The sequence below is a fragment of the Sceloporus undulatus genome, chromosome 2, assembly GCF_019175285.1.
Source record: "Sceloporus undulatus isolate JIND9_A2432 ecotype Alabama chromosome 2, SceUnd_v1.1, whole genome shotgun sequence".
Lineage (NCBI taxonomy): Eukaryota > Metazoa > Chordata > Lepidosauria > Squamata > Phrynosomatidae > Sceloporus > Sceloporus undulatus.
The window spans coordinates 13,032,856-13,057,259 of NC_056523.1; the positions used below are offsets into that span (position 1 = coordinate 13,032,856).

Below are 24,404 nucleotides of genomic sequence, written 5' to 3' on the forward strand. Positions count from 1 at the left end.
TAAAGCACGGTAATAGAAAATGCAAATATACTTGACTACAATGGGATTATTTACAGCAGTGAATGGGCAGAGACACAAAGAAGCAGGAAAACAAGAATATTTGCATGAAAAGGCAGAGAAAACGGCTGTTTACATTTGCCTATCTGTAGATCCCAGCATAGCATACCATATCCAGGGTTTAACCAATGCAAAAGAGATATGGGATAAACTACAGAAAGTATTTGATTCTCCAAGTACTTCTAATCTTTTTGACAGAGAACTTCCCAAAAGGGGGATTGACTTGAATCACATGGTTGGTTTACCAATTTGCAGTTATTGTCCCGTGTTTCAGTAGGAGCAAATGGGATGTTTGAATGGGGGGAAGAATGCAAAAATCTTCCAACAATATTGTGTTATACTATACTATATCCTTAAGGACCACAAACATTTCCATTGAGAGAACATCTCCCTGACAAGTATTTTAATGTCCCTTACTTGAGATTTCACTGTTTCATATTTCTTAGATGTGGTTCTAAGAAAGCAAAAATTTCCAACTAATTCAAATATTTATTAAAACATCCTTTAATATATTAAAAACATAGGCTTTGCAAGAAGAATAAGCATCAAAGGGGATGACATTGCTACTCATATAATTATGGTGAATGTAATGTACTGTACACTACATGCTTCTTAGCTGAAACAGGATACACCAGTAAGCTTGAAACAGCAGAGAACATCATCAGCATGTTACAATACAAAATGCTTGGGACACAGAGATGGGAACAAGTATTTCCTAGCCTCATTTATGTGTTTCTCAGAAACTTCTGTGTGGCCAATGATGGCAGTAGATTATTTGTCTATCTGAACTAGAGTGGAGTATCCTAGTTGCGCCACAAGGAATTTGGGGTAAAGAAAGTTCTATATCCTGCCAGTACTTCTATGGATTCCCTTTCAGAGACTGTAATGAGTCACAAGTAACACATTCTATAACAACAATTTCCCACCCTCTGTACCTTCAAAAGGTTTCTTTCTAGGTCTGAGTTTCTGATGGTTTGTAAAATGTGCTTGGCCAAGAAAAGGCATGCTAAACTGAGCACTGAGAAGGATTCTCTTCTGAGTTGACTGACTGCTGGATTCCCCAAGCTGAGTGTTGACTAAAATGTTTCCCTCACCAGGCATCATTATAGCATTACTCTCTTTCATGAGTGCTCTGGTGTCTTTTCAGATGTATGTAGTAGCTAAAGCTTTCTTCACACTTTAAACATTTTTACAGTTTCTCACTTCAGTGAATCATCTTGTGACTCACAAGGTGTGTCCTTTGAATAAAACATTTCCCACACTTACAGCATTTGAAGGGCCTCTTTCCAATGTGGAGATATAAGTGTGGCCTAAATACTGAGTTGCCTGGTGCATGAAGGAAGAATTTCTTGCAAAGGGAAGACTTGTGTCCTAAGTGGGTCTTCTTGAGGCATACAGGTTTACATGATTGATCAAACCATTTTACCCCACGAGGGCCTTGAAGCTTTCTCTCTCATGCATTGGCTCTGGTGGATCACTAGGTTGTTTCTCCAACCAAAACATTTCCCACAAACTGGGCATTCGTATAGACTCTTTCCTCTGTGGACTCTCTGATGACTCTGAAGGTTGGAACTTTGAGTAAAACATTTTCCACACTCCTGGCACTTGTATGGTTTGTCTCCTGTGTGGACTCTCTGATGTGTCGCAAGGTTGCACCTTTGAGTAAAACATTTTCCACACTCCTGGCATTTGTATGGTTTGTTTCCTGTGTGGACTCGCTGATGTGTCACAAGATTGAATTTACAAGTAAAACATTTCCCACACTCCTGACATTTGTATGGTTTCTCTCCTGTGTGGACTCTCTGATGCTTCACAAGAAGAGAATTGTAAGCAAAACATTTCCTGCACTCTTGACACTTGAAGCATTGCTTTCTCTTGTGTTTTAAACATTCCTCAGGCTTTTTTCTTCTTTCATGTTCCTTGTTTTCATGGATTCTTTTGTGTCTGGCAAGATCCAATGCAGTCATGAAAGGGAGACCACATTGTCGTATTTCACTCCACTCACATTCTAGGAAGAAGGACCAACAGAGAAAAGACTGACTCTCAAGTATGACAGAAAATAACCTTAGTGAACCAATATGAGGCTAAGTGGAGGGGGGGATATACTCAATGATAATTTAAAATTGTTTAAAAAGAGCAATTGCTGTGTCTTTAGTATTCCTTGATGAGTATTAATTGTGATAACTAAATAATACTAGTTAATACATCTGAATTCAAGAGCCATTTTTTTTCCAAGCCAGCTTTCCGACTTTTCCACAAGCCTCTCCTAGGTGTTGGATACTGAACTGTCACTAACAGATGTTGTAGTAAGGAAGTCTAGAGATATAGGCCAGTAAGCTGCTTACTATCAACTGCTTCGTTCAATATATGTTAATAAGTAATCTCTCTTGGTCCGACTTTCCTAAACCTGATAGAAATATCATTTATCCATGCTCACTGGCAAAAAGGACACCCTTCTTCTCATGCAGCTGACGGCCAACTAAGTAGGTTTGTCACAATCATGACTAAGCAGCAATCATAAATACAGAAACGGTACACAGATTTATTCATTTGTGCAAGGAATTTCCTGACCTTATAATGGCTCAGTTGGTGATCATTGTCCTTAATGGCAGTAGGGCTTTGTGGCTTAGTTCTGTATGCCTGACTACATTGATGACTTGCCCTTCTCTAGAAGATTAGCTTACAGGGGACTATGTCAGTGAAACGGGTCTGAAAGAGTTTTCTGGTCCTATATCCTTCTTTGGTGATTTGGAGGAGGTCTGTATCCAACCCAAGCCATCCGATATTGTTCTCTTACACCAGGCCTCAGACACTGCGATATCTTTGGCTGGCCTGTGAAGCCACAGGGGTGCAGGAGAAAAAACAATTTACCGTGATTTAATTACTCTCTGGGCCAAAAAAGAGGGAGTGAGGATCGTGAGTCTTTTAGGACTTTATCACATGGGAAAAATCGGGGGGTTAAAGTGTCATCCAGTGAAAACGACACAATTGTGGTGAAGATTTTCACACGACGTTGCGATTAAACAGGACTTATCCCGGCAATAACCAGATAATTCATGGAAATCTCATGAATGATTTTTTGCTGGTTATTACCTGGTTATTGCTGGGATAAGTCCTCTTTAATTGCAATGCATATGAAAATAATCACCGCGATTGCACAATTTTCACTAGATAATGTCAAGTTAAACCCCCAATTTCCCCCATGTGATAAAGTCCATAGACTGTGGATTTTCTATTGCTTTTTGTGGAATTGTAGCAACTTGCTGAATTGTTTTATATAATTTTAATACTTTTTTTACCAAGCATATCCTTCCCCAAGATAACATGGACTACAGGAATAACTTTAGAAAGGACAAAATATTACAATTGAGGCCATGTTCCTTACCCAGAGAGGAGACATTCTCATAGTTTTCCACCATCACTTGAATGTACAAAGATCGTTGGGTCAGGTCCAGGAGGTCCCACTCCTCCTCGCTGAAATGTACAGAAACATCTGCAAAAGTCACACTTTCCTATAACCAGAAAACAACCCACACTCAGAAAAGTGGAATTGGCACATGAGATAATGCTAACAGGGCTCAACCACTTCACACCATTGGGGTAGGGGTTGTTAGACATCTTTAAGTGCCCCCCTCCCATCCCCTGATAGATAAGACTACTATCAGAGAAAAGCCAAGGCAAGAGTCCCGATATCTGAGGGAGCTAGCTTTTATATGTGAATATAGACTTACCCTACTGCTGCTTTGCAAGCACACAGCATGAGGCTGGGATGTGAGGGGAGATGGTGCAAAGAGAGTGGCAGAGGAAAGAAGAAAGGGGCTAGTTAGGTAGGTTTCCTTTAGTTTGCTGGTTGTGTTCAAGCTACATGGTAAATTTAACGATTAAGCACAGATTGGAATCTGAGAGTGCATCTACACTGTAGAAATACAGTCATCCCTTAGTATCCATGGACTTGCCATCCATGGATTCAAGCATCCGCAGATCACAAGCCTGTGTTATCTCCAATGGCAGCATGGTTACATGCACATGCCACTACAGGACAATGGGATCTTAAGCATCCACAGATTTTGGAGTCCAGAACGGATCTTCCATGTATACTAAGGGCCAACTGTAATGCAATTTGACACCACTTTAACTGCCATGGCCCTAGCTTACAGAATTCTAGGATTTGTAGTTTTGTCAGGCACCAGCATGCCTTGGTAGAAAAGACCTTGTAAAATTACAGATCCAAAATTTCCATAATATGAAGCTACATCACTTAAAGTGTTGTCAAACTGTTTTATTTCTGGATGCCTCGTGAGCCCCCCTGTTCCAAGAACAGCACTTCAAGCATTATTCTGTACTAGTTCTCTCAGGCTAGTTGTAACATCAAAATTGTATAAAAATTATTTTATGTAACATGTAAATTAGATGACTGGATTTTAGGAAGTAGCCTATGGCAACCCTATGTGAAAGGAGATGTTTATTTAACATTCTGTACTACATTCTGGACCAGCCTCCTAGACACTGCTGATCTTTACATGTTTGGGATTTCAGCTACCATCATCCCAGCCACATGGCCAACTTCTTTTGCACTTGAAGCAGAAAATTCTGTAAATGCTTATGTGAGAAAAAACACCAAGAAATCAAGTTAAAACATTAAATTACTGCCTTTCATGAAATGGTAAGACCAGCTGTAAAAGTAATGTAAAGCAGGGAACCGTCTATTATCTCCTCTGTTGTAAGCTGCCTGGATTCCCAGTGATTGGGAGGCATATAAATAAATCCTATTAAGCCGCCCCGATTGCATCTTGTAGAGGGGCGGGATATAAATAAATTTTATTATTATTATTAATGTACCTAGTAGGACTAATACAGATCATAATACCAAGACTATGGCTGGTAGGCTTGAGGGAACCTTTGAAATGCCACAATTGGACAGAACATGCAACTCCTGTGGAAGCCCAGACTGGCTGAGAAAATGGGAGGGCAGGGACTCACTGAGGGACTCACTGAGCTATACTGCAGATGCAAAAATGATGTCTGCTCAGCCTGTCCAACTGATAAAATGGAAAGATCTCTTTTCTTTGGGTTTCAACCAAGGACAAGTGTGCATCCAACCTCAGTCTAGAAAATCACAGCATTTCCCCACCCAGGTGCAGAACAAGCCCAAGAGCTCCATTGCAGGGAGACAAGGATGGCATGAACCTGATTCAAAGGCATCTTTCCCAAGGTTCCCTGACTGCTTGCTCCAGAGAGAGAGAGAGAGACTGATGGTGACTCTCCTTTCTTCCCCCACCTGATGACCAAAAGGACCTCTTCAGGATCTTTGTTGTTCTGCAGAAAATACAGATGGAAATTATTTCAGTCTACAGAAATTCAAATAGCTGAGAATCTTATTTTTACTTCCAATCAGAGTAGAACCATTGACTCCACTGCTGCATAGTGAGTCAACATAATGTGAAAACCTGCTAATTCTGTGGTGTTACTCTGGTTGGGGCTTACAAGAGGATCTGGGCCACAGATTTAATGACTCTTCTATCAGAGTTTTTCTTTCTCCAATACCAGTCCTGCAGCTGAAGAGAATCCCCCATTTGAGTAGCTTTTGCTCCAATCCTTCTCTTTCTCATTCTTCTTGATCAAGACACAGACCCTGTTAAACCCTCTGGAAAGAGAGAAAGAGAAAGGAAAGGGGGAAGTATTTTGAAAAAGCTCTGCTCTTCTGTCACATATGTTCTCTGACTTGGAAGGAAAAGGCTTCGTGGGAGAAAAGAAAAAGGAATCCCAAATCTCTCCCAGGTTTTCTGCCTCAGAGGATCAGGGTCCATTTAGCCAATAATTAGGGGAAATCCCATCCTTTAGTCCTCTCTAAAGTAAATATGAAGCTCTTGGTTATCACAACACAGAAGAACTGACTGCCAGAATTCTGTGTAAAGAGTTTCATTCATTTATCAATCTAAAACAGAGCATGGCTTTACAAATGCGTCTGGTCTGCAGGTCCCAGCACTCCTCATTAGTTATGCTGTCTATGGATGCTGGACATTGCAGTTCAGGATTATCTAGAGGACTACACATGTCCCATTCATGATAGGAAGACCATTTCTGCCTTTTTAAAAACTGCAATGTTTCCTTACATTATAAAAACGTGATTTACAAAATAAACAAACAAACCCAAAAACAGTTGTTTTCCTAGTATGGAACTGTTCCAGTCTTCTTTCGGGTGTTATATTAAATTCTAATATTATACACATGGGGACAGATTTTCCTACATCATTTCAGAAATTTGCACTGTCTCCTAGTTGATTAGTTTGCCAATGCAAGAAACATGATATCCCAGTAATCTCAGAGACTATCCAATTAGAAAACCATGAAGATCACAAGGGAAAAATGTGCATTGCCTGAAAGGGACATTGGACAGTATTTGTCAAGAAGGGAAAACTATATAGACGAATCACAGATTCGTGTGTTAACGTAAAAATAAGTAAAGTTTTAACATCCACTGGCTGAAAGATTACCTCTGGGATTACAGAAAGCACATCTTGAATATATTTCTTTCAGTAGGTGTGAAGTTCAGGGGATTTCATCTCACCTTCGATTTTTGGCTTGGGAACATGCAAAGAGGGCAAGAGGGTATTTGCCATTTCAGACTGGGAGTGGTAGGTGGTATTTCTGAATGGTCTCACCAGAGTCAGCCCACATGCAAAGTACACAATCCACATGGCAGGATGCAGAAAAGGCTAGACTTGTTTTTACTCTCATGGGCTAATTGTTGTCTAGGAAATTTTCTATGAATTAAAAAGCATCCCTGCCACCTTAGAGCAAAATCCAGGAAGAAAAAATACTGCCCTCTTGCAAAACACACCACGACCAGGAGCCAAAGAGAAGCCATTTTCTCTAAAAAGAAACAAGCAGAAAGATTGTAACACCCTTTAGTTTTGAAACCCACATGTTTTCCCTCTAAACCCCAAACAACAATGTAGGGGTCCCTGGAGGAATAAATGAACAAACAAACATTGATTGGGGACATGAAACAAGCATAGAAAAGCAGTGCTGGAGAACCTCAAGTTCTCATTTTGCTTTTCTCTCATATTAGGAATGGGTTTCACACTCATTTTTTTCTTCCCCTTCATTATACCATAACCTTACTGAATGTGGTGGTGTTCCCTTCTATCCTAAATATGAAAGGCAGCACTGAGGAGACCAACAAGGCAAAGGCCTTCTCCAGAAAAAACTTCCTGCAGGTTTTTATGCTTGAGTCCCAGCTGAAGGTCCCATGGAGGCACCACCCGGTTCCTACAAAGTGGTAAGTCTTAAAGGGACTGGCATCTGGCCCAGAGCCTATCACACTTCCATCGCACTAAGAAGGAGTGGCGGGTGAATTGTTATTGTTAGTGTTAGCCAGAGCCTGAAAAAGTATAAAACTATAACTCCCAGAATTCCCTAACTAGCAACGCAAATTCTCAAACTAATGTTCCCAACCTACTGTAGTCTTTTCATTGCTCTGAGAAAACATATGAGGTGTGTGTGTGTTGGATACAAGTCACCACTTTTAAAGCAAATGCTAAAAAAATTGTACAGAGAAAATCCATCTTCAAGTCGCCTCCAGTCAGAAATTCATAGGCTGCACCATGGAGACCAATGGGCCCATACAGACAGGCCAAAATAAAGCTGCTTCCGGTTACTTTGGAGGTATGCTGTTTAAATGACACACACATCTTAGAGGCCAGATGCTGCACAAAGCTATGCTCCAGTCCTTAGGACTGCAGTTTGGCTTTGGTGTGGCTTTTGGCCTCTTAGGACGCATGCATCATTTAAATGGTATACCTCCAAAGTGATCCGAAGCAGCTTTATTTTGGCCGGTCTGTAAGGACTCAATGTCTCACTTGAAGGAAATAAGAGACTGGGAGCAAGGGCACCGACATACATGAGTGGAAGGGCCAGTGCCCTGGGCCACAAAGCCATAGAGCCTGTCTCTGGTACCTCCATACCCCACTGCCACACAAAGCTTCACACACAGGGAAGGCCTGTGGAGCCCATGGGGTCAGCCATTGCTTTCCCCAGTTTCTATTGAACCTGTTGTAATGGACTAGTCTAGTAGAAGAGCAGCTGTTTCCTACTTTCTTTGGCCTTTCTGAACTCCTATGAAAGGCTAGCTCAATGGCAAACTGGCCAGTAATGTACATCTCAAACTGTGAAACCCTAACTATTTTTTCCACAGTCATGGCACTGCTAAGAGAAAGTGAAAGGAAAATCCTGACACCCTTACTAGCAATCTAGCAAAGAAATGAAAAGCCCAGGCAGGCTTTCTGGTAGCCACGCTGATTTCATGTGCCAGATAACTCCCTGGTTGGAAAAAGGAGGCTAGATAACCCCAGGTACTGATTCTTGATAGATTGCAGCCACTGAAGAGATTTTCTTTCTTTTCAAGGGCCATAAGCCTTAGATCAATTGTGAACCAAAGTGCACTCATATTGCCGATAGATTTAGTCATAGGGACTAGAAATGACATTGGCCAGTTCAGAATATCAGAGATATTGGTCCAAAACACACTGCAGAAATAATCCAGTTTGATATGAAGTTGAAGGCTTTCACAGTCAGCATCCATAGTGTTTTGTGGGTTTTGGGGGCTATGTTGTTGTGTTCTGGAAGAGTTTAATCCTGATGTTCCATCAGCATCTCTGGCTGGTATCTTCAGAGAATGCTGCCATGGAAGTGAGTGGGGTATATATATCTACTGTGTGACCCTGGGTTGGGAGGAGTGATTTACATGTTATTCTCTGTGTTGGTCTGTTGGTGAATGGCAAGGCCTCAGAGTGGGAGGACATGCAAGAGGATTTGTGTCTATTTAATTAACGATCCATTGTCTGCTGGGTGAGAAGGTTTCCCAGTAGACAGTGGACCACTAATTAAATAGACACAAATCTTCCTTGCATATCCTCCCACCCTGAGGCCTTGCCTCAGGTTAGATATTTGTGAGCAAAACATTTCCCACACACTCCACATCGGGAGCATTTCTTTCCCTTGTGTTTTAAACATTTTCCAGTCTGCTTCAATCTTCCTCCTTCGGCATGTGTGTGTGGGGTGTGTGTGGTGGTGACAAGTCCAATCAGATCCCACTTTGCCACATTTCATCTTATTCACTCCATTCATGTTGTAGGAATAAAACAAAAACACACGAAAGAACTCACTTTAAAAATAAAGAGAAGGGAAGACAATCAAACAAGATGCCCAGGAACATGTAACTTTCAAATTAAGAACAGTTGCGTTTCTTTTTTTTCGCCTTGATGAATATTAATCATGAATGCTTATGAATATTTAATACAACGGAACTCAAGAGCTCAGAAACAAAACAGAACCTTGCGACTCCACAATACTGGGTGCGGCCTATCAAAACAAGCATTTAGCAGGAAGCTGGAGGTGAAGTTGGAAGCTTTCATGGCCAGCCATCATAGTTTTTTGATGTGGGTTTTTCGGGCTCATGTTGCCTGTCTAGAAGAGTTTCCTCCTTGAACGTTTGCTGCCTCGTGGCTGGCACTTTTTGTTGAACTGCAAGCTACTTTGTTATTTTAGGAGCCTCATTTCTTAGGAGCAATAGTTAGACTTTCTTCGCACGTGGCTGCTAATTAAAAGCTAGAACCCTAACAGCTTGGCTTTAACACTTCTGATATTTCAATATTTTTGTTTCCTTCCCTAAGTGCTAGTCTTAGGAAATTCATTACCACCAATTTTGGGTATGAGCTCCCAGAGTCCTTAGTTTAATTGCTCTCTGGAAGATATGAGCGATCCAATAAGCTTTAAATTGCTCACAGAAAAATAAAGCAAAAACATGTATGGTTTCTGCTTATCCTAACCCCACAATGACCAAATAAAATGCTGGAAAATGCAAATATGCCTCCTACATGCTTTTAACGAATGATGCAGACCCCACAGAATCAAGAAACAACAACATCATTTTGGTACAATTCAGAAGCTGCAGCTTACATTCACTTGTCTGTATACATACTCATGCCAGGTTTAACCAATACAAAAGAGATATGGGATAAACTACAGAAAGTGTTTGATTCTGCAATATCTACTTCTAATCAAACATATCTCCTGATCAAACGTATAAACACAAATTTTTCTCATCCCCCGATTTTTGAATAACATATTATGGCTTTATGGCAACTCGGTATGGAGTTCAGCACCTGGGGAAATCCTTCCCAGAAATGCAAAACTTGGACTGTTTTTGAAAGCCTTCCAAAATATGACTCCAAAATATGCTTTGCAGTTAAAGGAGATGTTCCTCTGCAAGAAGCTTGCCAATTATTGATTTCAAAATAGGCAAAAGCTGATGGGAAGACAAAACGACAGACAGAATTAGCTCAGTTTTCGCAGAAGATTTGCAAACCAAGCCGCTTTCTTCTCCCAGGACAAGAGAACATTTTAACAATTCAAGACCTGAGAAGCAACTCGTACTTTATGACTACAGTGGACCCTTGTTATTGCTGGGGTTTGGTTCAAAGATCCCCCGTGGATAACAAAAATCCGTGATGGAACAAGGTCCCATAGTAATTTATTTATTTATTAAAAAAAAAAAAAACCAGGCACCAGTATTGCACATATTTTGTCAAATTTAAAAACTCCTCTGCGTGGTGTGTTTGTGTGCGTGTGGGTGATTGGGTCACGCAGGTTATGATCTTCTCTTGGCCCGGTTTTCAACTCTAAAATGCAAGCTCATGTCATCTGTTCTGCTCCCTCTCCTATCCACCCCAAGGTGTCCATACACATGTAATAATAATAATAAGAATATAATAATAATAATAATAAAGATATAATCCTCACCTACGGGATGCCAGAAAAGGAGCCATACACCTTTGCTTTCCCTCAGCTACCCCTGAATCCACATACAGACAGCAAAAGCATTCTGTATCAATTTTCCAAATTGGAAAGAGAAACGTTGTAACATTGCATTGTAGCATTTGCAAGTGCTCTTGCAGCATTTCATTTGCGGGAAGCAAGGGAAGAAAGGAAAGTGAACAGCAGACAGGCACATTCGTACCTATAATCTATCTACGTAATGCAAAAAACATGCATATGGATGGCCCTTGTGGTCTCTTCCAACTTGAATGATGATTCTATGATTCTAGTTTGCAAAATAATAACAAAAAAATTAAAAGTGCGAAAGCTCTGGTGCGAGCTCCATCCTGGCCCTCTCTTGACCTGCCCTGAAGTGACCCTTCGTCCTGCTCCTTCCTTCTCACTCCCTCTGGCTCCATTACAGATTGCCTCCATGGCCCCCTTCTTCCTCCCTCCCTGGCCCATTGCATCCCCCATCAGCACCCTGATTCCCCCTTTCCTGCACTCCTTTCCTTCCGTCTCCTTCCCGTTCGCCCCGATGAAGGGGAGGGAATGCTCGGCGCCCACTACCCCGACGACAAAATTCCTCCCCTGAACGTGACCCAATCATGATCGGGGGAAAGTTCATATTCGCCGAACCTGGGTTTTTCCCAAAAGAGACGGCTTCCCCCCCCCGATCCAAATGACCCACCTAAGGGACATGCCTCAATTTGATGTGAGAGATTTAGGGCCAATATGAATTATCACGTGCAAGAGTCGATTCCTGATCCAGGGTAAAAAGTAGTTTGAATGGCCCTAGTAAATAGTCCAAAATTTTTTAGCTTGCTTACTTCCACCATACATGGAAAAGGTCTGCCGTGGACTCCATTCTCAGCATTTGAGTTCCTTTCCACACTAGCCCGCATGGTCATCAACTTCTTTAACTAGTTTCAAAACTGAGTTGAAAACAATCCTTTTCAGAGAAGCGTTGTCAGGCATCGTGTGTACTATTATTTGCTATTTGACATTTTAATTTGTTCTGTTTATTATGAAACCTTTCCTGTATTGTTTATGTATTATTTATGAGTATTATGCTATTTTATTTCTAGATTGTACGCCATGGGCAGGTTTACTACTATCTATTTATGTTTGTATGCACAGCGCTGTGCAATCTACAGCGTTATAATAAAGCATAATAATAATAAGAAGAAGTGGCAGCCAGGCGATCAGGCCGATGCCATCTCAATGAGCAAGTATTGCCAAAACCATGACCTCAAATCTTCTATTTAATATAGTTTCTCAGCCAGGTTGCCGCTATGTCACCGTGACGCCAGATAATTGACATGCATTTTGAAGTGGGCGCAAACTAGTGGGGATGACAATCAGTCAAAAAAAAGCATTACAAGGGATAATGAAAAATCCCTTTCACAGTGGGAACAATGGACCTTTGGAATCATTCATCAACACAGAGCAAAGGCAAACCACAAACTGGTTTAAATGTAAGGGGGAATGGAGCTTAGTGAATACCACCAGCCGTCTCTCGAGATATGCTCACTGCCATTTCTTTGTGGCTCCAGGATCTTGTGTTTGCAGCAGCCACTTCAGTTAAAGGTTATCCGGAATACAATACTGTCAAAGACAAACTTCTATAAAAGATCAAAGAAGTAAGGGTCTGAGGAGCTAGTGAAGAAAGTAGCAGTCAGCCTAAAAAGAGGCAAGGAACAAGCAGATAGAGAAAGGTCCAGCCAAGGGTTTCTGAAAAATAGGAGAAAGCAAAGGCCACAAAGAGGAAGACTGCTGGACAGGAGGAACCGAAGAAAAGCCCCAGTGCACCAGGGAAGGAACAGGCAAAAACACCTCAGTCATCCAGAAGCACAATTTGTAGGGCAATACAAGTTTCCTAAGGCTTCACCTTTAGTAAAGAAACAAAAATATTTAATATCAAAATATGAAAGCCAAGCCCATTAAGGTTAGCTTTAAATCAGACAGAGTAGCAGAACGTGTCCTTGCTGTCTAAGAACTCAGTCTAAAGGTGAGATGACTCAAAAGCAACACAAGTAGCTTGCAGTTTAAACAAAGTTTACTAAGGCTTGAACCTATATATGCATAAAAGCATATCTAACCTAGCTAATAAGATTCAGATAAGAAGGAACTTTACCTGAATCACTGGTTGTGTTTACCCAATTTGCAAAGTATTGCCAGTGATTCAGTACAGCAAATGGATTTTGAATGAGGGGAAGAAGAATGCAAAAACTCTCCAACAATATTGTGTTCTACTATACTGTATCCTTAAGAAAAGATATTTTCATTGAGAGAACGTCTCCCTGACAAGTACGGTAATGTCCTTACTTGGGATTCACTGTTTCCACATTTCTTAGAGTGGGTCTAAGAAAGCAAAAATTGTTCCAGCTAATTCAAACATTTATTAAATCATTCTTTAATATAGTAAAAACAGTGCATTGCAAGCAAAGAAACATGGAAGGGGATAACATTGCTGCTTCATATAAATGGTGGCTGTACACTAGGCACTTATCCCATGTCTTGCTAAATCAATTATACTCTATCCGCCTAAAACTTAATTGGACAGCATCCTGATGTTATCAGAAGGTTTTGCCACTGAAAATTGCTGCCTGAATACAACCCGGGTGCATCCCCACTTCAAGATTTCGGATCCGGGAGTTGTTCTAACATAAGAAAATGGCCACTGAGTGCTCTTGGAAGCGGCATACACCCGGAGATGTAGGTGGCAAATTCGGCAGCAAAAACCTGATGCTGCTGCCTGAATTAGCTGAAACCAGATAGAGGTAAATCGATTTAGTAAGCCATAGAATAAGCTCCTTAATGTATGCCACATTGGAGTTGTGTTTCTCAGATGAAATAGGAAAACCAGTGAGCTTGAAACAGCAGAGAACTGAACAGAACCACAGAGAACATCAGCAGCAGCATCAGAATACACGGTCCTTGGGGAAGAAGAGCTCTTCCTTTCCAGACTCATTTTAGTGTTTCCAGAAATGGTCGTGTGGCAAATGATGGCAGTAGTTCTGTATCTATCTGGATGAGAAAGCTTATTCTAGTTGCTTCACATGGAATTTGGGGTTATCAAAGCTCTATATCTGCCAGTACACCTTTTCAGAGACTCTGATCAGTCACAATTAATGCATTTATAAAAATAATTTCCCACCCTCTGTACCTTCAAAAGCTTTCTTTCTAGGTCTGATTTTCTGATGGTTTTAAAATGGCTTGGCCAAGAAAGCATCTAAACTGAGCACTGAGAGGATTCTCTTCTGAGTTGACTGACTGCTGTATCCCCAAGCTGAGTGTGTACTAAAATGTTCCCTCAGCAGGCACATTAAGCATTACTTTTGTTCATGATTCCTTTGGTGTCTCTTCAGCTGGGGGTAGTAGCGAAAGTTTTCCTCACACTTTAAACATCTATATAATTTCTCACGTCGGTGAACCATCTGTGATCACAAGGTGTGCCCTTCGAGTAAATGTTTTCCACACTTGGAGCACTTGTAGGGCCTCTTTCCAAGGTGGAAATGCAAGTGTGTCCCAAATGCGTGTTTGCCTAGTGCATGAGGAAGATGATCTTCTGGTAGCATCCAAGTTTGGATGTTTCATCAAACATTTTTGCCCCATGGACCTTGACAAGTTCTCTCTCCTCATGGACTCTCCCTGGTGGATCACAAGATTGCCTCTCCAACCAAAACATCCACAACTTTGGGCATCGATATGGCTTCTCTCCTGTATGAATTCTCTGATGATTCACAAGATGTGACATTGTAGCAAAACATTTTTCACACTTCTGGCATTTATATGGTTCTCTCCTGTATGAACTCTCATGCTTCAACAAGATTATGCTGTAGCAAAGCATTTCCACACTTCTGGCATTTGTAAGGTTTCTCTCCTGTGGGACCCTGTGATGGGTACAAGGCTGGAACTTTGAGTAAACATTTTTGACACTTCGGCACTTGTATGGTTTCTCTCCTGTGTGGACTCTCGATGGCTTCACAAGGCTGGACTTTTGAGCAAAATTTTCCACACCCGCACTTGTATGGTTTCTCTCCCGTGTGACTCTCTGATGCTTCAAAAGGTTGGAACTGTGAGATAAAACATTTTTGACACTTCTGGCACTTGTATGGTTTCTCCTCCTTGTGGACTCTCTGATGCCTCAACAAGGCTGGACTTTTGAGCAAACATTTCCCACACCTCTGGCACTTGTATGGTTTCTCTCTCCTGTGTGGACTCTCTGATGCTTCAAGAGGTTGGAACTGTGAATAAACAGTTTCCCACCTTCGGGCACTTGTATGGTTTCTCTCCTGTGTGGACTCTCTGATGCATCACAAGGTTGAACCCTTCATTAAAAGATTTTCCACACAGCTGGCACTTGTATGGTTTCTCTCCTGTGTGAAGTCGCTGATGTCTCACAAGGCTTTGTTTTTGAGTAAAGCATTTCTCGCACTCTTGACATTTGTATGGTTTCTCTCCTGTGTGGACTCTCTGGTGCTTCACAAGAAGAGAATTGTGAGCAAAACATTTTCCACACTTTTCACACCTGAAGCATTTCTTTTTCTCATGTTTTAAACATTTCTCAGGCTTTTCTCTGGTTTCATGTTCCCCTTCTTCATGGGTTGTCTCATGTCTGGCAAGTTCCAATTCATTCATGAAAGAGAGATCACATTTGCCACATTGTCTTATTTCACTCCAATCACATTCTAGGAAGAAGGACCAACACAGAAAAGACTGACTCTCAAGTATGATAGAGAAGGAACTTTGTGAGCCAACATGGGGCTAATTGAAAGAAAGAATAAATAAAGGATAATTTAAGATTGTTTTAAAAGGGTGGTCGCTGTGTCTTTTTTATTCTTTGATGAGTATTAATTGTGATAATTTAATTATACCACTTAATACATCTAAATTCAACAGCCAGAGACCTGGGAGGACCATTTTTTCAAGCCAGCCTTGTGACTTTTCTCTTGGGTGCTGGATACTGAACTGTCTATAACAGTAGGGAAATCTAGAGATATAGGTCAGTATTCTCTACCAACTGCTTAGTGAGGTATACTAAATTAAATAATCGGTCTTGGTCTGACTTGGCCAAACCAGATGGAAATGTCATTCTCCTCTGCTCTGATCACTGGCAAAATGGACCTCCTTCTTCCCACACAGATAATGGTCAATAAAGGAGGTGGGGAAAGGAGTTACGATGACAGCAACAATGTCACCATCATTACTAAGCAGTAATCATAAATACAGTGACCTCTCCTAACTCACGGATCTGAGATTCGCAACTTTGAATATCCGCGGAGGGGCAACCTCTGCTAATTTCAGTGGTGTGCATGCCTGGCCCATGTGCACAGGGGCATCCTCCATTCAAGCCTATGGGGTTTGAATATGCATGAGCTTCCATTTTCTTGAGGGTGTGTGTGTCCAGAACAGATCCCCTGCGAAAACAGAGGCCCAGCTGTACAGAAAAAGTACCTAGAATTACTCATAAGTAACAGGAGTCTTCAGACCTTATAATGGTTCAGTAGGTCATCATCCTGTTTCCAGGTAATAGGGGTTGGTGGTTTAGTACTGTATGCATTACAAGGTTGATGACATGCTCATTCCTGAGAGATTAGTTGGACAGGGGACTATGAAGATTATCGCACTGGGGTTGAGGGCCGTTCTCAGCACGGCACAGCAGGAAACGGAACGAGTGGGGGACGGATTTTACCACACACCCTCGTCCCTCACTCATTCCGTTCCCCCTCTGTTCCCTGCCCATTCCGTTCCAAAGGGAACCCTTTTTGAGAACTGTTCAGAACAGTTTTCAAAAATTGCCCCCTCTGGAATGGATTGAGAACGGAAGAGAGGGGGAACAGAACAAATGAGGGACGGATGTGTGCGGTAAAATCTGTCCCCCACTCGTTCCGCACTCATTCCTACTCCTTCCATTCCGTGCTCAGAACGGAATGGAAGGAGCCAATGCGATAAAGTTCTATGTGAAGCAGGCCCAAAAGAGTTTTCTTTGGTCATATTTCTCTCCCAGGTGAGAGACATATGGATTTGGATTTGAAGGATATCCTAATCCAACACAGGGCATCCAATGTTGCTCTCTTGCAACATACCTCAGACAGTGTAGTATCTTGGGCTGGCCTTCGAAACCACAGATGCAAGGAGATAAAACAATTTCCATGATCTAATTCCTATCTGAGCCAAAGAATAGTAACATCTTGAGTCTCTTAGACTGTGGGTGTTCTTTGGCTTTTTTGTGGTATTGGAGCACCTTGCTGGATTGTTCAGTATAATTTTAATACTGTTTTACCAATTATTTCCTTCCAGAAAATTACATGGACAACAAGAATGCTTTAGAAGGGACAAAAGATTAAAATGGAAGCCAAGTTCCTTACCCAGAGTGGATACATTCTCATAGTTTTCAATCATCACTTGAATGTATAAAGATTGTTGGTTGAAATCCAGGAGGTCCCATTCCTCCTTGCTGAAAAATACAGACACATCTGCAAAGGTCACATGTTCCTGTAACCAGAAAATAGCCTGTTACCTAAATTGCAAGAGGTCACCCATAAATTGTATTCAATGGGAAATTATTTTAGCTCAATAAGAAGCAGCAAGAGGGCTATGATAGCAATAGCTGGGATCTCTCCTACATGTAACAGGTCCAAGAACTAGACCCCTCAGACTGCTAAGTACAACATAGTGTTATTGATTAACAGCAAAGTCAAAATCACCATTCACGCCATCGTATACACACACAAACGCACGAATATTAATGAAATTAAAGGCCGTAGCATATAGCAAGGTTGAGGCAAGGCAATTACCAGTCCAGAAGCAGAGCTCCAGTCAGGGGATGGTGGAAGTGACCATGGCTCAGCAAGGCTGCCAGAAATGTGTGTATATGGGGGAAAGAGGTTCACTTCATGGTCACTGTGGCCTTTCCAGGTTCACACTTTTTGCCCTCTCTGTAACTGCTATTATAACAAAAGATAACAAAATATTTGTACCCCAAAATAATGTGGACTATGTAGGGTGTGCTAACAAGCCCACACTCAGAAAGGTGGAATCAGCATATGAGGCAGTCCTAACAGGGCTCAACTACTTCAGAGTACTAGGTGGGTGGGGGCTGTAACACATCTTTAAATGCTCCCCCATCCTCGGTTATGTAGAACCCCCATTAGGGAAAAGATAAGGACCTAGCCCTGATCTCTGAGGGAGCTAGCCTTCATCTGGGAAGGTAGAGTTTCCGTGCCGCCACTGGAAACAACCAGGGGCTGTCCCTAATGGCAGTGGAGCAGCATGCACGTGACACTACTGGGGACAAATGGGGGCTCTCTCCAATGTTGGTGCAGCAGCGTGCATGCGCCGCCATTGGGGTCCACCTGGGCTTGCTGTCTGCAGATACTCAGTATACATGTGTGGCAAGTCCGTGGATACCAAGGGTCAAATGTATGTAAATTGGATGACTGAATTTTAGGAAGCATAATGGTAGCCCTGTAAGAAAGGAGATGTTTATTTAACAAGGAGGGGGGGGGCTTCTTTTCTCCATCTACATTCTGTACTACAGACAACCCTCCATATCCATGGGATTTCCCCCCCCCCCCATGGATTCAAGCATCCACAGCTTGAAAATATTTTAAAAATGTATAAATTCTGAGAAGTAAACCCTGGGTTTGCTGTTTTATATAAGGAACACAATTTTACTGTGCCATTGTATACAATGGGACTTGAGCATCCACAGATTTTGGTATCCACAGAGGGTCCTGGAACCAAATTCCAGGGGATACCAAGGGCCCAATGTACATTCTGGACCAGCCTCCTCTAAACTGCTGCCCTGTACATGTTTGAGATTCCGGCTCCCATCATCTCTAGCCACTTAGGCAGCTTGCTTTGCACATGAGGCATAAAATTCCACAAACACCTCTTTCCATTCATGTGAGATAAAATACAAGGAAATCAAGTTAAATCATTTCTACCTTTCATGAAACCAAAAGCCTGCTGTCTGATCTCCAAAATGGTAGGGCCAGCCATTAAAACAATGTACTTTATAAGACTAATAGAGATCAGAATACCAAGGACTTGTATCAGACAAGGGAAATTGGAAGTATAATCCAATGGCAATTCAAACACAATCATGGGGTTTCACATTATTGCATGATAGACCACCACATGCAAATTTGGGCAATGGCATCCTATTTTCAGGCAATGGGAAGCCAGTTTAAATGCAATTCGCAGTCACCTAAATTCGCTGAACGCTGACTGCGTTCTGGCCCCCCTTTCTTTTCATTCGAAATTAAGAGAAATTCCTCACATGTGATAAACTCCCAAGACTACAGAGTTTTTATCACACGGGAGGAATTTCTCTTAATTTCAAATGAAAAGAAAGGGGGGCCAGAACGCATTCACGTGAATTCACTAGTTCAGCAAATTTAGGTGAATGTGAATTATTTTCGAACTGGCTTCCCATTGCCCGAAAACAGCATGCCATTGCCCGAATTTGCGTGTGGTGGTCTATCACACAATAATGTGAAACCCCATGATTGCATTCGAATTGCCATTGGATTATACTTCCAATTTTCCTTGTCTGATAAAGTCCTACAACTGATAAACCTAAGGAAACTTCTAAAGTGCCACCATTGCAAAGACCATGTATCTGCATTCGAAGTCCACACAGGCTGGGAAAATGGCAGAACAGGGGACATGATTCCCAGGGACTCTCTGAACTGTTCTACAGATTGAAGGGCGACATTTGCTCAGCTGTCCAACTGACAAAACAGAAAGATCACTTCTTGGAGGTACAGCCAAGGACAAGTGTGTCTCTAACTTCAGCCCAGGGAATAACAGCATTTTTCTGTTCAGGTGCAGAACAAGCCCAAGGGCCTCATTGCAGAAAGAGAGGGATGGCATGAATCTCCACCTGATTCAAGGGCATCTTTCATGATTCATCCACAGAGAGAAGTATTGATTGAGAGTCTTCTTTCTTCCCCCTCTGAGGATCAAAAGGGCCTCTTCAAGATCTTTGTACACCTACAAAAAATACAGAAGGAAATTATTTTGTCTACAGAAACTCACATGGCTGGAATCTTAGTTTTAGTCCTGATTCGAGGAGAACCATTTGATCTACTGCTAAATAGTGGGTCAACACAATCCAAAATCCTGCTGATTCTGTGGGTTTACTCTAGAGGGGACTAACAAAATGACTTCAGCTACAGTTTTCATGACTCTACTATCTTGTGCTTTCTTTCCCTCACCAATCCTTCAGCAGCTGAAGAGAATTTTCCACCTGAGCAAGCTTTTGCTATGGTCCTTTTCCTTCTCCTCCATCAAGACACAGACCCCCACTGGACCTTCTGGAAAGGGAGAAAGAGAAAGAAAAGGGGGGGAGCATTTTGGAAAGGCTCTGCTGTTCTGTCAGAGTCATTCTCTGGCTTGGGAAAAAGGCTTCATGGGAGAAAAGAAAAAGGGAAGCCCAAAACACTCACATGTTTCCTACCTCTGAAAAACGAAGAATCCATTCAGCTAATATTTAGGAAGAAACCCATTCGCTAGTCCTTTAAAAAATAATGTGGTAGAACTATGATTCTATGATATTTCCTTGTAAAGACGTTCACTCTTTTGTCAACCTGAAACAGAGCATGTCTCTTCAAGTGTGTTTGGACTGCTGGTCCCAGCATCCCTCCTTATTAGCTATGCTGCCTAGGGATGATGGAAGTTGCAGTTCAGCAATATCTGCCCATGTCTCACAGAAAAACAATTTCAACACCTTTCAACGAACACTGAAATGTTTCTCTATAAAGACGTGATTTCTTATTTGGGGGGAAAAAAACCCTCATTTTTTTGCCACTCTGGAACTAGTTTCAACCTGCTTTCTGGAGTTACACTAAGTTCTAATATTATACACATGGGAATCAGGCCTATCTTGATTGATTTTCAAGGGGAACACTTTGAAAAGGCTCTGCTCTTCTGTCACAGATACTCTCTGGCTTGGAATGAAAGGCTTCATGGGAGAAAATAAGAAAGAAGCTCAAACGTCTCCCAAGTTTCCTGCCTCTGGACATGAAGGATCCATTTAGCTAGCAACTGGGGATAAATGCATCCTGTGGTCCTTTTTATAGTAAATGTGAAGCTTTTGGTTATTACAGCACTTGGGAGAACTGACTTCTAGAATTCTGTGTAAAGACGTAGACTGTTTTGTCAATCTAAAGTTAAGCATGGCTCTTCAAATGTATTTGGACTGCAGCTCCCAGTATTCCTCTTCATTAGCTATCCTATCTAGGGCTGCTGGAAGTTGCAATTCAACAACAGCTGGAGAGCTACACTTTGTCCACCTTGAGAGGAAGATCATTCTTGCCTTTTCACAAACACTGCAATGCTTCCCTATAAAAGCATGATTCCCTATTTACAAGAAAACAGTTCTTTTTTCATTCTGGAACTGTTTCAGTCTTCTTTCTGGAGTTACACCAAGTTCTAATATTATACACATGGGAACAGATTTTTCTACAACATTTCAGAAATTTGTATTGTCTCCTAATTGTATACTTAGCCAGTGGAAGAAGCATGGTATCTAAGTAAACTCAGAAACTATCACAAAAGCCAAGATCCTGTGGGAAAACACCCTTTCTCTCATGCTAGCAATGAGTTTCATTCTATCTATCCCCCATTAAGCCATGGCCTTACCCAGCATGGTAGTGTTCCCTTCTATCCAAGTGTGAACGGCAGCACTCAGGAGACCAACAAGCCCAAAACCTTCTCTAAAGAGATTTCCCTGCAGGTTCTTATATTTAGGTCTTGAATAAAGTTCCCACGAAGGCACCACCCAATTCTTACAAGGTTGGAAGCCTTAAAGAGACTGGACTAGCACTTATCCATTGCATTAAGAAGGAGTGATGACTGTACTGTCAGTATCAGTCAGAGCCTGAAAAAGTTACTTCTTTTAAAAGCAATTTTGTGTATTCCCCAAATAACATGGCCCATTCTCAAACTAACATTGTTCTCGTAGTATTTTCAGTGCTCTGGGGATACATAAGGCATGTGTGTTAGATACATTTCACAATGTTAAAAGCAGATGTTGACAAACATTCTTGAGGCCTGATGTACCACAGACAGGAGGTCTTTCCACAGTCGGTTTTCCAGGTCTCAAAGTCTGGACTGTTTTTTCCACAGAGCTTAGATATGCTTGAATGATTAGGCAATGACTCCCAGAGCTTCTCAAAAGGACTGCTTGCAAAGACCTTTTTAAAAGAGATGGGGAAAGTATAAGTTCATGGAGATCGTTCCATGGTCTGAGAAACAATATGAAGGAAGCCCATCTCCAGGTCTCCTCCTGTCAGAAGTTCACAGGCTGCAGCATTGGGACCAAGGTCTCCCTTGAAGGACATAAGAGTTTGGGAGCAAGGGCAGAATTACACCAAACTGGAAGGAGTGGTGCCTGGGCCATGAGCTATGCCACAACAATGCCTGAGAGGCTGCTCTAGTAGAAGAGAAGTCTAGGGTAGTCACTGAGCTTCCTGCAGGTTGAGCTTCAGGAAGAGTTGGGAGTTAGAACTGGAGAGGTCACCATCCTTTAATGGTTCTGGACAAGAGAGCCACACCTGCTGAAAGCCTCTCTACTACACAGCCATTAATGGGATGAGACCCATGTCCACTTCTCAATTTGTGGTGTCAATTATTTTGTGGAAAATATGACACCTTTGGACCAACCTGCCCCTTTAGACATTAGCTCTCCTGTGTTGATTTACATTTTCTTAATATGACTGAATTCATGAACCAAGTTATAGACCAGACTAGTATCTGGTTTCTTTTTCTTTTTGTGCATCAGCTCACCTTTAAGCACAAAATACTCTCTTACTGAAACTGTTGCCATGATTGGATATGGTTCTGTGATTCCTCTCTCATATGGACCCTTCTGTGGAAAGATAGGCCTGTTACAGACTGCCAAAATAAAGCTGCTTCGGGTCTCTTTGGAGGTATGCTATTTAAATGATGCATGGGTCCTAAGAGTCCGGAGGTCGCACCAAAGCCACACTCCATTCCTAAGCACTGTAGTGAAGCTTTGGTGCAGCTTCTGGATTCTTAGGACCCATGCATCATTTAAATAGCATATCTCCAAAGAAACCCAAAGCAGCTTTATTTTGGCAGTCTGTAGCAGGCCATAGATTACCTTTCCAGGTGCATATTGTTACGTTGTATTGTTAAAACATATCTATTAGGACTAAATTGTGAGTGAAATATTCTATCATAGCTGGCTTTCTCTTTGTGATTAAGCATTAGCTCATGATTCAGTACAATATGATCTGTTAATGAAGCTTTTACTGAAGAGTATGAATAGGTCTCCTCCATCATGCGGATCCTGTTTTCGACAGTCAGAGTAGTTTTCCATGTGAAGTCTCTTCTAGTCACTGAGCAAGTTGGGGATTTTTCACCTTTATCATGTTTAAAATGAGAAACCTAGACAACATCCACTAGTATTTCACTTGTTCTCATGGTCTCACCATTTGTTTATTATGCTTCTCTCTTCAATAAGGAATACTGTGAAATGTGCAGATTTTCTGATGGTTTCATAAATGAGAGAAAACCAATCTTGTTTTCTTTCTTGGAAGATTTTTGAGTCAGAACTGAAGTCTTTTGAAGGAGTTGCTAAATGGTTTTGGCACATTTGTTCCAATTTGACATTTGTTCCCAAATTTTGGCTCTCCAGATGTTTTGTTGTTAGGCAAGGTGGCTAGGACTTCTGGTAATTGAAGTCCAAAAACCTGGAGGACCAAAGGTTAGGAACCACTGTTTATCCAGTGGCTAAATATGCATGCACCTGAACCCAGACTGAGAGAGTACAGTGTATCTGGGGTCTAGCCTCTCTAGAAGCCCCTGCAATAGCCAAAAATCACAGTGGGGGAATCCTGAAAGACTGTGCTAGTCCTGAAGAATAGGACATTTGGATGTTCACCACTTAGAGTAGGCTCAATGGGCATAAGAAGAAAGAGGCACGGGCTTGATCACATTGAGCAAGACTGAGTCCGTCTCCTTTCTCTGAGCTGTGCCGCATTCCACCCATTTCAGCAGGCTCAGTGGGCAGAGAAAGGAGATGGACACACATTTAGGAGACAAGCCATAGTGGTGTCACTCTTAAAAGGCCATGAATATATCCATTGATGGCTGATCTCCCTACTGAGTGTTGCAATTTCCCTGAATTGACACTCCACTACCACTGTTTCATATTCATTAGACTGACTCAGTCATTGAAACATTTATTAATCTGTAATATATTAAAACATTGGCTTTGAAAACACAATTAGCACTGAGGGAGATTGTTGATGCTACTTATATAACTATGAAGAATGTACACTTGTACACAAGTTGGGGCTTTATATCTGAAACAAGAGACACCAGTGATCTTGAAACAATAGATAGCTGGAGAGAACCTCCATCATCAGAGATAGCATATCTCACAATACAAGACGCTTAGGAGGTACGGATGGGAAAGACTTTTCCTTTCCAATCTTGCTTCTGTGTATCTCAGAAACCTGTGTCCAGGCATTGTTGGAAGTGGGATA

At 41.7% G+C, this 24,404-nt stretch overlaps 1 protein-coding gene across 1 annotated transcript; it reads right to left on the minus strand.

Moving 5' to 3' along the window:
- Positions 1 to 14,422: 14,422 nt before the first annotated feature.
- LOC121923733 (zinc finger protein 501-like) lies at positions 14,423 to 22,717 on the minus strand. Its single transcript, XM_042454448.1, has 4 exons — positions 22,593 to 22,717; positions 17,250 to 17,338; positions 15,148 to 15,569; positions 14,423 to 14,938 (listed from the first exon to the last, which is right to left on the minus strand). Exons 1-4 carry the CDS (start codon positions 22,715 to 22,717, stop codon positions 14,423 to 14,425), a joined length of 1,152 nt encoding a protein of 383 aa, XP_042310382.1.
- Positions 22,718 to 24,404: the final 1,687 nt, after the last annotated feature.

Bases quoted from the DNA above. Each gene is read 5' to 3' on its own strand.
- LOC121923733 (XM_042454448.1), bottom strand. From the start codon at position 22,717: ATGGCAACAGTTTCAGTAAGAGAGTATTTTGTGCTTAAAGGTGAGCTG. The intron at 15,570-17,249 runs GTAAGGAACTTG...CCTTCTTCCTAG, and splicing joins TGAGAATGTATCCACTCTGG to AATGTGATTGGAGTGAAATA. The intron at 14,939-15,147 runs GTGGGAAACTGT...AACCTTTTGAAG, and splicing joins AACCATACAAGTGCCCGAAG to CATCAGAGAGTCACACGGGA.